Raw genomic sequence first — 15,347 nt, 5'->3', positions numbered from 1 at the left:
CTATTGTGTGACCACTTAAATATAAACTATTTAAGACTGTTCACCATATGTACCCCGTATAACATTCGTTTGCAAGCATTAGGAAAGACTTCTGATTTGAAGTGTATTTTTACTGTATCTACACAAGGTTTTTAGAGTGTGTGTTTTTTTATTATTATTATTAAATTTAATGTTGGTACTGAAGTGCACAAAAATGAAGTTTATATATATATATATATATATATATATATATATATATATATATATATATATATATATATTAGTAATGTTCAACATAAAACATGGTAAATTATAAATGTACAGCTAATGTATGGAAAATTGTTCATTCATAAGCGTGAATGTTCTTCACGAAAAGCGAATTTCACACATATGGAAAAAGAGAAAGAAACAGGTAATTATTTTAAAACATTTATATGAATTAGTCATTGAAAAATAGTAAAATAGAAACAGTGTGCATTATTGCAAAGCCTTAAATCTCTGTTTTTGTTCATTCTCTGTTTTTATTAAATCTCTGTTTTGCTCGTTTGTTTGTTTTTTTATTTTTTTATTTATTATTATTTTTTTTATTTTATTGTTTGAAATATTTGTTACATTGTCCATAATATAATATTCCTCTAAAAAGCGTAAATAAAGACTAAACGCATCACAAATCTCCATTCACAAAGGTTATTATTCAGAGACATCCGCGTTTTTACCATAGGTGAGAACGTAACGTCAACTAGCGTGTTACGACAGTAAGTCACCGTTTGCGGATACCATACAAATGAATGGGGAGAGCCGTAAACTGACACCTACCTGTCGCAAAACTGTCAGCGTCTTCTCTTATAAAACAGCAGTTTTATCGTAGTAAACTCAACTCATAGTTCACTCCAGAAGGATTATTTAGTGTAAAATATATTGAAGATTAGCGGACAGGTAGTCAGTTCATTAAGTGACGATCTGTTTCCTCAAAAAGGAAGTTTATTAAGCACACTAACACATCTCCTCCATAGACATTAATTAACAAAGGATAGCCTCTGGTCTCCACGCCAGTATCACGCCCATAGAATGTCAATCTGGCTTGTACATTGCTTTGCTAAACTTGTAAGCGCATCTTGATAGAAGGGCTCTGATTTATTTCTATCCATACGACTTGCAAATCAGGTTTACGGATATCGCGAAGGGACAAACACTCCAGCATAGCCCCCCTCCCACAAGCCTGTCGCAAATCGCAGGTGACAGAAAGGTAATCTCACACCCGATACAGTTCTGTTCTTTTACACGATCACCTCTGCCTTATATTTAAACTATGCTATAGACGATCAGCAGATCAGATTCTTTTTTTTCCTTTTCTTTTCTTTTTTTTAGTTTAATAAAGACATATTGGCACATTCACCGGTTTTCCGCACTTAAAGTGGACGTGTTTAAGCAGATTGATGAGCAGCAGTGCTAAAAACAAACAAACCCTCAGCTCTAGTCCGCATCTATTTTCTAATGCTGTTTCTCGGATTGGAAACTTTCCTCACGCATGCGGTATTGATTATATGAGACATGCAGGACGACTATAACGTGGAGATAGGATTCGTGAAACAGATCCTCAGTTTGAATCTGGTGCCGAGGAAAAATGTCACCAACTGCGGGAGGAACGACACCTCTCTGTGCAATTTCACTGGTGAGGCTTCACACCATTACAGAGATCGCAGATGCTTTCGATTGTCTCATGTGTATGATGTTATAAGACACTATTGTTGTTGTGTATGCTTTTCAACACAAAGTTCTGACAAGCTTTTAGTCTGGTGATGGATTAGCATGCTAATGCTAGTGGATTAGCTTGTCCAGTTTATATTACATGTGTGAAAGCTTAAGTAATGCTGGAATTAATACATTGTGTTTGCTGTAATGGCAGTGTATTCAGATAGACATAGAGCTGAGATTTGCTCAGACTTGGCTGATTTGTTAAGACTCATTCACAGATGTTTTTTATCTAGGCTAACTGTGTCTGTTGAAGGAACACAACCCTTAAGTGATTTATTAAATGGTCTGAAACCTGTAGGCATTAAAGGAATAGTTCACACTAAAATGAAAATTATTTCATCATTTACTCATCCTCATGCCACCCCAGATGTTTATGACTTTATTTCTTCCTCAGAGAAATTAAATTTTTAATTAATTAATTAAGAAATTAAGATTTTTAGAAGAACATCTCAGCTCTGGGTCCATACAATGCAGGTGAATGGTGACCAAAGCTTTGAAGCCCCAAAAAGCACATAAAAGCAGCATACAAGTAATACATGGGACTCCACTGGTTAAATTAATGTATTCTGAAGTGATTTAATTTAGAACAGAACAATATGTACCTCCCTTTTCCCTGTACATCTTGCCATTGCAGTCTCTTGGCAAGATACACTTTCTAGTGCTTGGTGCTTGACGCTTGCGCAGAGCACTATCAAAGACAGACCACTTTAAAGGTGCACTCATTAATTTTTTTCCTAATTTAAAAAGTTTTACTTATAAAAAAATGAATAGAAGTTTTGAAACATATGGATGAAATCATGACCACCCATGTGAGATGAAGAGTTCGCTCATATCAGTAACCTTATAATAGCTCTTTTATACTACATGGAGCAGGGTTGCCTTATGGGGGCGGCCATGTTAGCATCACATGACCATCTGAATACTCCTGGCTTAATCTCAGTAACTGCCCTGTTATTGGACACTTTCATTCATGGATTAAATTAATCCTGGTTTATTGTGAATAGTGAATTTCTACAATGACATTTGTAACTGAAAACTATTGCGTTTGAATGATTCAGCATCCAGGTCAGTGTAAGCCACTTCGACACACTTAAAAAAATTACTGAGTGCACCTTTAAAATTAATGGGGGAAATTGGAATGCCCAACAGTCAACGGATGTAGAAAATGAAGTCCCGCCTTACAGGTAAAAGAGCCAATCGCTTTTTAGATACAGACATTGCCTGTCAATCAACTCGTGAATGCGCATGCGCACAAGCTATATAAGTCTTTTTTAGTGTAATCTGAGGTAAAGAAGCACAATTTATGATTCAAGTGTTGTCAGATTTTACTGCTGATTTGAAGTATGTTCTTTGACCATAATCTTGACCAACTGTTTTGGAGATTGCGGTCCTCACTCCCCATTCAAGTAGATAAGAGCTGTACTTTTAATCTGCTTGTATGTATCCATAAAAAATTACTGCACGGGAGCGTGCTAAAGATGTCCGCCGAGTGGACGGACTTGCTAAAAAGACTTTGGCGCTACATGGCGGTAAGAAGTATAATAAAGCTTGAAATCATGATCGCCAAAGAGACTGCAGATGTCAAGATTTATAGTGAAAAAGGAGTTATATTTTGGTCTGTTCTAACACAAACCCAATTAGATCACTTCTGAAGACATGGATTTAACCACTGGAGTTATATGGATTACTTTTATGCTACCTTTGTGTGCTTTTTGGAGCTTCAAGGTTTTGGTCACCATTCACTAGCATCTATCTGTCCATTTATCCAAGATATTTAGCCTACATCAACATTATCGTCTGTCTGTCTGTCTTTCTGTCTGTCTATCTATCATTTCAAGATATTTAGCCTGCATCAACTCTGTCTAGCTATCTAGCCTATATAAGATGTTATACCACGGGTCTGATGAATGCTTGATTCTGATTGGTTGATGGACGTTCTAAGGTGTGTAATTATTTTTCAAGTAAACACACAGCTATGAAGTAGTTCCAGGTCTTGACCGCATAACGGTTCCATATCACATCGCCAAATTATTTCAGTTATTTCAAAGAGCCCTACAGGCTACCACAACAAAAGAACCAGTTAAAACAAAGACATTATCATTCTTATCCGATGTACTTAACCAATGTCTATAACATCCTAAATGTATTTCAATTTCGATTGAAAAGCATCCTTGGGCTCCCTCTCTCACTCTCGTCTCACCGAAACACACACACATTGAGACTCGAGTCACGACCAACAATTAGAGCCACACTTGATCAATACAACAGTTTCTATTATCCAAGAAACTTTTAATATGTGAAACTTTTTATGTTTCAATGTATTTTGCCCTAATAAGCCTCACATAGCTATAGTGGAAAGCACTGCACTAACCATCCCCCTATCTTTCTCTCTCACACAAACTCTCTCGGGAGCAAAGTCAGCGCCCCTCCCGCGACTCATCGTGATTGTAAACAGTTGTTTAGCAATGGAAAAACTAAATGGCGACACTCGCTGCTGCTGAGACTTAAACTTACACTTTGGCAATGTGATGTTATTCCTGACGAGAGCCACTTTAAACACAGGTAATTCCACACGCAATATCTCTGTTTCTCTCTTTTCTCGTCACACACACACACAAACACACAACCTTGTTACTCCAATGCCGAAAAGCAGTACCACGGTTACCATACATTAATACACCTTTCAGGGTTTTATCTCAAGACATTTTCTGGTTTTCGTCTCTAAAATACTCTTGTGAGTGGAACTACTTTCTTCCGCCACGGATTCAGCGTCTTGCTTTGATACAGTCCGAGCCTTCGTTGCTAGTTCTAAAGTGACATTTCCGGAGGATAGCGAGGCTTGCGCTGCTTTACTGGAGTAATAAGTTTGTGTGTGTGTGTGTGTGTGTGTGTGTGTGAGGTTGTTTTTGAGTGATCGAAAGAGAGAAGCTCAGAAACTGAGAGAGATTGCCTGTGGGGATACCTTTTTTGTTGCAGCTCTCGTCAGAAGTAACATCGCTTCAAAATCGATTATGGCAAAAATCATAATCACGATTATTTTGGTCAATATTGAGATCACGATTATTTAACACGATTACTCATTGACTTTGGAAACATCATGCATTTATTGAACTTTAAAAAAAAAACTTGTCTTTTTAACAGTGGATTTCCTTGAACTTGAAATGTAAACTGAATTGGTTTGGGGAGGAGGCTATTGTCGTATGATAATTATTTATGTTCCGTAAAGTAGTCAAATAAAGGAAAGCCTCCATCACCATCATTTACAGCAAGTGCACTCACACTTCTATGGAATGAGATCTACTTTTTCATCATGTTATAGCAGCAAGATCTACCATGTACAATAAAGTCTATACATTATCACAATACCAAAATTTCAGTAGTCGGTAGTGAAATTTGACGATTCTCAATACCAGCTTCAAAACCACAATTAAGCAATATCACACTCACAATCATGATATATGGCCCTACATCAGCACTGCTGTTATTCGGCACAGGCCAAGTGCCGTAGATAATCACAGCAGTGCTGATGAAGGGCCATATAGTACGATTGTGAATGTGATATTACTTATACAACAGTTCAATGAACAAGTAAATGTAAAAAAATGTGGAAAAACTGAGTATGGTAAAAAAAACAATAAATTGTGCATGGAACTACTTTCTTACGCGACGGATCAGAATCTGCCATTGCTAGTTCAAACCAAATGATGCATCCAAGCCTTTTGTTAGTAATTCAGAAATGTCACTTTTGAGTCCTCGAAAGGATAGCCGCACCAACGTGTGTGAGAGAGAGAGAGAGAGAGAGAGAGAGAGAGAGAGAGAGAAAACACGCGATGGAGTGTGTGCAGTCACCTGTTGCCACTACCAAGCAGAGATGCTGCAGGGCTCCAGGCTAAAAAACTTAGGAGTAGGGTTGCAAAGGGGCGGAAAATTTTCAGTAAATTTCCAGAAACTTTCCATGGGAAGTTAAGCTGGGGAATTTTGGAAATATTGGAAAAAACTTTGGGCACTTGGCTATATACTGCTGCATCTTTGTGGCATTCTTAACATAGGTCTTTGCGCAGTATTTGCAAATGTACACAGCCTTTCCTTCTACATTGGCTGAGGTGAAATGTATCCACATATCAGATGGTACACGTGGCATTGTTCTGTAGAATAAGCTTAGAAAAAAGCTTGTAAAAAACACTAATGCAATGCCATGCACAGATATATAAATAGTTAGCTAAACAGTTGGAATATTATGGAATGGTAAAAATATTTTACAATTGATGCTGGACAAATTAATAGAAATAGGCTAGATGAATAGATGAACACTCCTCAATCAGCATGCTAAATCAAACTATAACCTCCGTTCTTGTATGATAACAGAAAACTGGCTAGCAGAAGGCAGAAGAAACAGCATCACAGTTGAGCTAGCTAGCACCATGATAGCTAGCCTCTTAAATTGTCAATGAAATGGTGTTAGCTAGCTAACATTTAGCATATCTGATTTACTGGCTAGCTAGCTACTGTATAAACACATTTTGATTTAGTATTTGCTAGTTAAATTTTTAATACCATAGATCAAATATATTTTTCTTGACTGGATGCAGTCCTTGGGCTCAAATGCAGTAGTGTGGCTTCAATAGTCCTGCTGTAGTAAGTAGCATGCAGTAAGTAGTGTGCTGTGTGCATGTGATTGAGGAATGCGCAGGGTAGAAATTCAGCTGAATTTGCATTAAATCTGGTTGTTTTTTCAACTACATTTGAGTTCCCAGTTATAGGCTAACTTGCAATTTTGCAAATTTCCAGTTTATTCCCATTAATTCCCATATAATCCCATTAATTCCCATGGAAAGTTTCCAACTTTGAAAATTCCCGGAATTTTGCAACCCTACTTAGGAGCCATTGGCTCCTTAACTGAAACATTAAGGAGCCAAATGGCTGTTCTTAGTCACAAAATCATATAATTGCTTGATTTAGATAGACAGCTGGTAACCCATTAATCAGAGTTTTAATAAACAGTATATATAGTGGAGAAGATACATAAATTTGCATTCCCTTTTGTCTCATCAATGTTCACACTCCTTCATAATTTATACAAATATAAGAGAAAAAACAATATTTTTATTTAGTACTGCCCTTCAGAATCTATACAAGCAAAAGTCTCAAAAGCTGGATCTCATATATACATATACACAGTATATAATGTATAGTGGTGCGGGACTTTTAATTATAAAGAAGCCCGAAATACACATGGGACTCTTATTTTGAAATGTCTGCGCTCCCAGTTGTAAGTTCACTGACGGCTGATTTGCTGAGAAAGTGACTCTGATTCAAACTGCTAACCTGAGCTCCAACACTCAGTTCTTTTCGGGTGACTCATGAAAAAGACCCGGTTCAAAAGAGTCATTTGTTCACGACTCTCTCACTCTGGGTTTGTTGTTTTGCGTGCGGTGCAGCGAGCTCATCTCAACAGAACAGGTGAAAAGAGGCGCGAGACACACTGGTGGTGCATGCTTTAAAGGTGTATTCAATAACTCACAAGATGATATCTGACAAAACCGCATATGAACGCACACAACCCGACTATTGTCGCAATCAATTATTTTTGGTCACATTTGCAACCATTTTAATTGCAGTCTGGAGGCCTGTGCTGTAGTGTGTTAGTCAGCTTTCTGAAGATTATGTCATTTTGCTCAAATGCATCCTATCTCAGTGGAAAAATAGCCGTCCAAGCGGGGGTATTCCTCCCTATTTCACAGTAGCTGGTGCACAAGATACATTCATTACGATCCACAATATTCTCAGTGAGTCCACTGTATTTCGCAAGGTTGGCGGAATTTCCGTTTGGCTAGCGGAAGTGCGATTTGTTGGTGTTTTGTGTGTAGCCGGTCTCTGCTTGCTTGCGCATCATGCAGTTAGATTCTTGCTTTTTAAATGTTGTAAGGTGTTTTTAAATTTTCCCGGACAATGTGTACAGTTAATGGTTATCCTAATAATCAAGCGAAACTAAAGTTTTATATAAAAGAGCAATTTTATGATCAGAAACCACTCGCAAAGCACAGCGCTCCAGTCCCAGATGCTGCTGCTTCCATCGGCTGCCAACAGAAGGATTGATTTATCATCTGTTTGAAAAAGCTTGGAATAATTTGTTTGTGTGCTCTTTTCACTTTATTGGAAAGAAGTCAACAGCGGGGATTACTTATATTATCCACCGTTACAGTCCGGCTACAATAGACGTCCAGAAACGATTTTCTTCATGACAAGATACACACAGTGAACGTGACGCATATATTATGATTCACTACGTCGCGAGCCATCACGTTATAATCTAGCTGCAGCAAACCCGCGTGAGTGAAGAGTAGGGATGCACCGATCCGATACTGAAGCTTTTATACGGATCGGGTATCGATCCAAATCTGATACTGTGTGTCATGTTCGTTACTGTCAAGCTAAAAAAATGACATAAAAGAACCATAAAAACACAATTAAAGTAGTTCATATGACTCATGCATTTTATTCAAAGCCACCTGAAGATGTGCAATAGCTCTGTGAATCACAAAAGGCTGTGTTTAATAAGTAGATATATATAATGCACGCGCAGCTCCAGTGCGTCAGTGAATGGCGCTGCTCTGTTTACACACACACGCTCGCAGCTATTTTTAGCCTTCACGTGGTGCGCAATATTTGAGTTCACTTATAATATGCATTCAATAGTTCGGTTCACTTATAATATGCATTTAGAATGGCACTGGAGGTGCTTTTTCTTTTATTTTTATTTTTTACCAGAATTTGAATATGAAGCGAATTAAACTACTGTGAATTTGCCTACAAACAGAAACACTTACAGGACTTCCTGGAGAGTTCAGAATGTCATAATAAAAGCGTGAGGGTTTAAAAGTTAAAGGTGCACGATTGAGATATATTACTATTATTATTATTATTATTATCATTTGTTTACAAATTATAATAATATTTCAGTTGAATGGGTTCCAAAAAATAACTGTGTGAATGAAAAGTGGACTGATGTCTTACAACTAAATTGAACAAAAAAGAGATCTGAATCCTTTCCAGATACAAGTAAAAAAAAAAAAAAAAAAAAAAAAAAGGCTTCTTTTCTACTGATGACTTATTCTGGAATTACTGTTACTTTTGCTGCTACATTATCCAGTATACTAGTTAACAATAAAGTTTTTCTTAATAAGCTATACATTTATATTGAAATAATGTGCAGTTAGAGGTTTGTGTTTCTTTACGTATTAAAAGAGCACACCCAATTAGTTCCACACAGTAATGTAAAGATATTCTAAACTGATTATGCAAAAAAAACAACACTGGTATCGGATCGGTATTGGCCGATACTGAGATTATCGGAATCGGATCGGAAGAGAAAAAGTGGTATTGGTGCATCCCTAGTGACGAGCGTCCCCGCGCCAGAGTGTGCATCAGCTGGGAGACGATTCAATCTCTTTCCCAGTCACGTCACACAACTCATAGATGCGGCGCTGACTGCACAGAGAAATGCCAGTTTCTGAGTTTATTTTCGTAATCCGGTTTCTTATTATTTGAACTTTAATAAAGGATGCTTTAAACGTATAACGCTGGGGTGTTTCATTGCGAAACGGAATGTGGCACAATAATAGTTTTATCTCTATTATCTTGTTTTCATAATCATTGGAAGCTAAAACCATAATTGAAAATAAAATTCAACTAATCGCCCAGCCCTACCTCTCAGCAGCAGCGAGTGTCTCCATTTTTGTATATAACTTCTCCAGTGTAAACCTTAACAACTGATTTCAACCCCACTGGGATGCAGGTGTGCGCTGACATGACGTCTCTGTTTTTCACTCTTAAGTGTGCGTAATGTGTATAATGTATGTGTGTCCACGTGTGATAGAGCTTAAGAAAGGGCGAGGGGGAGCGTGAGGGTTTCCCACAGATATTTCAGATAATATAGAAACTGTTGTATTGATCAAGTGTATCTAGCTTTGATACAGCTCAATTCTTCGTTGCTAGTTCGAGAACGTCACTTTAGAACTAGCAACGGAGGATGCGCTGCTTTTCGGCATTGGAGTAACAAGGTAGTGCGTGCGTGTTTGTGTGTGTGCATGTGCGCGTATGTATGTGTGTGAGCGTGTGTAAGTGCGGATAGGACGAGCGCGAGGGCGCTTTTCAACCAAAATTAAAATAAATGTAGGATATTATAGACATTGTTTGACAATCTTAACAAATTTACTTTAACCAATGTAATGGTTTATATGGTTATTTTGTTGTGGTAACCTGTAGGGCTCTTTGAAATAACTGAAATAATTTGGCGATGTGATATGGAACCATTATGCGGTCAAGACCTGGAACTACTTCATAGCTGTGTGTTTACTTGAAAAATATTTGCACACCTTAAAATGTCTGCCAACCAGTCAGAATCAAGCATTCAACAGACCCGTGGAGAGATCACGTGTGGAATTACCTGTATTTAAAGTGGCTCTCATCAGGAGTAACATCGCTTTAAATTGCCAAAGTGTAAGTTTAAGCCTCAGCAGCAGCGAGTGCCACCATTTAGTTTTTCCATTACTAATCAACTGTTTGCAATCCCAGTGAGTCGCGGGGGTGCGCTGACTTTGCTCCCGAGAGAGTTTGTGTGAGAGAGAAAGATAGGGGGATGGTTAGCACGGTGCTTTCCACTATAGCTATGTGAGGCTGATTAGGGCAAAATACATTGAAACATAAAAAGTTTCACATATTAAAAGTTTTTTGGATAATAGAAACTGTTGTATTGATCAAGTCGTGGGGGGTGCGGCTCTATTTGTTGGTCGCGACATGAGTCTCAATGTGTGTGTGTGTTTGGGTGAGACGAGAGAGAAAGAAAGAGAGAGAGAGAGAGAGAGAGGAAGGACAAGGATGCTTTTCAATCAAAATTTAAATAAATTTAGGATATTATAGACATTGTTTGTCATTCTTATATGATGTACTTAACCAATGACTTTGTTTATATGGTTATTTTGTTGTGGTAGCCTTTGCGGCTCTTTGAAATAACTGAAATAATTTGGCGATGTGATATGGAACCGTTATGCGGTCAAGACCTGGAACTACTTCATAGCTGTGTGTTTACTTGAAAAATAATTACACATCTTAGAATGCCCATCAACCAATCAGAATCAAGCATTCAACAGACCCATGTTATAAATTATCTGAAATAACTGTGGGAAACACCCTCGCACTCCTCCTCTCTTAAGCTCTCACACATGTGGACACACATACATTATACGCATTGCACACACACTCACGAGCAAAAAACAGAGCCGTCATGTCAGCACACACCTGTATCTCAGTGGGGTTGAAAACAGCTGTTAAGTTTTACATCGGAGAGCTATATACAAAAATGGCGACACGCTGCTGAGAAGTGCTTAAACTTACATCTTGGCAATTTGGAAGCGATGTTACTTATGACGAGAGCTACAACAAAAGAGGTAATCCCAGGAGCGATCTCTGTTTATGAGTTTCTCGCTTTTGATCACTTAAAAAACAAACTCGCACACGCGCACAAACATGCTACCTTGTTACTCCAGTAAAGCAGCGTAAGCCACCCTATCCTCCGTTGCTAGTTCTAAAGTGACGTTTTCGAACTAGCAACGAAGGCTCGGACTGTATCAAAGCAAGACGCTGAATCCGTGGCGGAAGAAAGTAGTTCCACTCACGAGCATTTTAGGGATGAAAACCAGAAAATGTCTTGAGATAAAACCCTGAAAGATGTGTTAATGTGTGGTAACCGTGGTATAACCGGAATAATTGACTCTGGCCCGTTTAATTTTTGAAAAATTATGTGCATTATTTTTAAATAATTCAACGTTCCGTCGTCAATTATTCCTTACTTAATTCCCATGATCAAATTCCTCCAGTCAATTAGTATTATCTGTCATTAGAATGACTGGCATGCTGTCTCTGTTCCACAGAGTAATGTGTATAGAAATGCCACTCATTTATATCTCTTTGGATATTTTTTTTTTCCTATGGTTCCATGGGGGATTGTTTACATCACAGGCATTGTGTTTGACTTTTGGCTAATCATTAAGCATTGAATGTCTTTATTCATGCACTTGTGCAATCTCTTTTTCGGCAGAGATGTGGTATGGGGTGTTTCTGTGGGCTGTTGTCTCCTCGCTGGTTTTCCACCTGCCAGCTGCCCTCCTGGCCCTTGCAACACTCCGCAGACATAAGATGGCAAGATTTTTCCCCATCGGCATCCTTCTAATGGGCATCATAGGCCCACTGTTTGGAGGGGTTCTCACTAGTATGTATCTTGTGTTTTTTTTTTTTTTAAGTGCATTATCTGTCTAGACTCTTGTACATCTGTCATAATGAATAATAAAATTTGTTTATATAATGCTTGTGGACTATTTAATTTAATGTTGTCTTACAGGTGCAGCCATTGCAGGGGTTTATAAGGCGGCTGGGAAAAGCATGTTCTCCTTGGAGGCCTTGGTGTTTGGAGTGGGACAGTCTTTGTGTATTTTTATCATATCCTTCCTCAGAGTGCTGGCGACACTGTAGCACTAAGACACTGGCACACCAGGCTGCCATGAGGAGGAAACCATTCAGTCACCTGGGCGTCATATGCAAAACACGGAGGCCTTACTTTCCAAACAGTCCCAACAACCTGTTTTTTTTATACTGAACAACGTTATTTTTTTCCCCCAAATGGGTTTCAGGTGAGTGTGTTGTGATGAAGCAGATTAACAGGACTTTTCATTAAAAAAAATGAAGCACCGAGAGCAAGCTTTAGCCTTGTGTTACATGTGGAGTCATCTTGCGCATGTAATTTGTTTACTGATCATGGCAGGAGACACACAAAATGCAGGAATTCCTTGACAGATTTTGTCTTTTTGATGCTAGTTTCTTTTCATTGTCCTTAACACTACATTGTACTTAAACGTTTTTGAGTGAGGCAAAGACTATGTTGACTGGCTCAAGTCGGTGTGTTTTTAGTTTTGCTCTGTACATACAAAAGCCCATTCTTGCCCTTACATTATGCTTGAGGGGAACAAAGATGTTTGCACTTCTTATATTAATTCTTTAGGCCAAAGGCTGGAAATTTGTTTCAAGTTTGTTTCAGTTTTTTCCCCTGATTGTGGGCATGTTTGAGGAGATTACAGTAGAACACACATGGAGGTAAACAAGTGGTGGACTTTGACAATGAAATCTCTTTACAGCATATTCCCTCCTGGAGTTATTTTTCAGATGGCCTCCTGGGTTTGGACATCACATTGTTATATATATATATATATATATATATATATATATATGAGTAATATAATATTGCGTTGACATTTATTTGCCCATAAGATTCTGTATGTGGCAGCCTCACCTCTTAATGCCTAATATGTGAATGTAAACCAGATTTCAGCAAATGTATAATATAATCACTTATACCTTCACCAAAGACACGTTAACACTAATCTACAGCTGTCATAAGTGAAAGATCCTGATATTTTCAATATTCCTGTAGAGTAATTTAATGTGGACAGAATTTAAATGACAACTGTAACTCCAACTAAATTACAGAATGTACCGTTATAAATAATATCAGAGTCAGAAACCCAAATTTATGTAGAGAAGTATACAAATTAAGAAGTTTATGGAAATGTTCTCCATTTATCTTGTTTAGAAATTCAACACATGACAAAGCTTTACAAAGATATACAGGGCTTGAAAAGAACAATTGAAAGTGGTAAGAAGTGAACTCTATATTTTGGCAGATCTTAATACACAGTAACAGAGTTTTTAGATTTAACTAAGGATTTATAATCCTACATAGTTCACATCTATACCAAACCAAATTTACCAATGTTAGTTTTAAATTTCTTCTCAGTATTAGCATTTGTAGAACTGTGTTCTCTCAGTACAAGGCCTCAGGAAGTTCTTGTTTTCTGGAAGTTTCATTCAAAGCTTTTTACGGTGTGGATTAATGAGATTCAGACTAATCTTTAACAAGTGGGGCGTTAACATTTGTGGTGACGCTGTTGGGACACACTGAAAGCTATGCTTTATTTGTCTGAGCCTATGGTCTCTCAATTGCACAAATGAATTTATTTTTCTAAAGTCCGATCATTCGTGGTAGAGTGACTGCTCATTGTTTTTCTCGTCTGTCTTTGATTGTATGGTCTTTTTGAGAAATTGTTTATTCTTTACAGCGTGATACTTTTCATTAATTTTTTTTCTGGGCAACTTACATTTTCTTACTGTATAATAAGTGCCAATTGTTAGTATTTTCATGAAATAAAATGGTTTAGATTATAATAACACCGCCTTGTTTTATATCTGCAAACGTGAATGTTGATTTTTGTCTCCTTAAAGTGATAGAAAACCCAAAGATGAAAATTTTGACATCATGTACTCACCCTCATTTTGTTCAAAACCCAGATAACCTTTTTTCATGGAACACAAAAGGAGATATTGGGCAGAAAGTTAGGGACAGCCTAAGTCCCTATTCACTTATTGTAAGGAAAGAGCAGTGTCAACATAATTGAGAAAACAGAATTGTAAGATTTTGATGCCGTGTTTGCTAGGGAGCTAAAAGTTTTGCTTCAGACATGAAAATATCTGGTGAAGAGGTCATAAAAAATCCTTTAGTTCTGTTACAAACTGAGGGCTGGTTTAGTTCTGCTTTATAGCACTTTCAATCTCACAGATGGATTTCCTGTGTTCCGTTAACATTCACCAACCAAATCTGCAGAACCGCCGCTTGCTGTGTACTGAAGGGTGTAATGTGGTGTTACCAGAGTGTAGAAACACAAACATGCAGAGTAAAGACTGCAATCATGTGGGCTTCTAACACAGGCCTGGTTCGGTAATGGAATTATTTATATTTTAAAGAAATAGTTCACCCCAAAATGAAAATTCTCTCATCATTTACTCACCCTCATGCCATTAGAGATGTGTATGACTTTCTTTCTTCTGCAGAACACAAAGAATTTTAGAAGAATATCTCAGCTTTGTAGGTTCTCACAATGCAAGTGAATGGTGAAGCTCAAAAAAGCACATAAAGGCAGCAGAAAAGTAATCCATAAGTAGTTTAATCCCCGTCTTCAGTAGCAATATTATAGGTGTGGGTGAGAAACAGATCGATATTTAAGTCCTTTTTTGAGCTTCAAAGTTCTGGCCACAATTCATTTTCATTGTATGGACCTACAGAGCTGAGATATTCTTCTAAAAATCTTTGTTTGTGAATTTTTGATTTTTATAGGTTTGGAAACACTGATTGTTATCCAATGGCTTTATTACCTTAAAGGTAAAACAGTCAAAATTGTTCACCACTGTTTTTGATCCAATATGGCCCAAAGGTTTGTCCTAAAGGTCATCTGTTGCATAAACTCTCTTTAATTTTGAGCCAATCTACATCTGCCAGTAAAAGTTTTAAAGCTGTTTACTTAGGTTTATGTTTTAGATTTAGTGGTATTTCATGAACATAACTGTAATTGCAGTGAGTGATGTATTGAGAATTTTAACTACACATTTAGAAAACTAAGTAGACCTGTGCCACTTACAGATAATACAGAGCTGGTGTTTGGTCTTTTTGACTGCAGAAAATGTGGATCCAAATTATTTGATACCCTGAGATTTACTCTCCTTTTACAGGT

General features: G+C 37.6%; 1 protein-coding gene across 2 annotated transcripts; it reads left to right on the top strand.

Moving 5' to 3' along the window:
* Positions 1 to 1,197: 1,197 nt before the first annotated feature.
* LOC127417153 (transmembrane protein 170A) lies at positions 1,198 to 15,335 on the top strand. Of its 2 annotated transcripts, none has more exons than XM_051656896.1 (3): positions 1,198 to 1,651; positions 11,831 to 12,001; positions 12,131 to 15,335. In XM_051656896.1, the coding sequence occupies exons 1-3, from the start codon at positions 1,531 to 1,533 to the stop codon at positions 12,259 to 12,261; spliced, it is 423 nt and encodes a 140-aa protein (XP_051512856.1). In that variant the 5' UTR covers positions 1,198 to 1,530; the 3' UTR covers positions 12,262 to 15,335. The 2 variants fall into 2 exon arrangements, with proteins under 2 accessions (XP_051512856.1, XP_051512857.1); XM_051656897.1 differs by lacking the exon at positions 1,198 to 1,651 and adding an exon at positions 4,128 to 4,296.
* The last annotated feature ends 12 nt before the right edge of the window (positions 15,336 to 15,347 follow it).

Source organism: Myxocyprinus asiaticus, chromosome 26 (assembly GCF_019703515.2).
Source record: "Myxocyprinus asiaticus isolate MX2 ecotype Aquarium Trade chromosome 26, UBuf_Myxa_2, whole genome shotgun sequence".
Classification (NCBI taxonomy): Eukaryota; Metazoa; Chordata; class Actinopteri; order Cypriniformes; family Catostomidae; genus Myxocyprinus; species Myxocyprinus asiaticus.
Note: the sequence above shows the minus strand (reverse complement) of the source record. Positions and strands in the feature narration are given on the sequence as shown.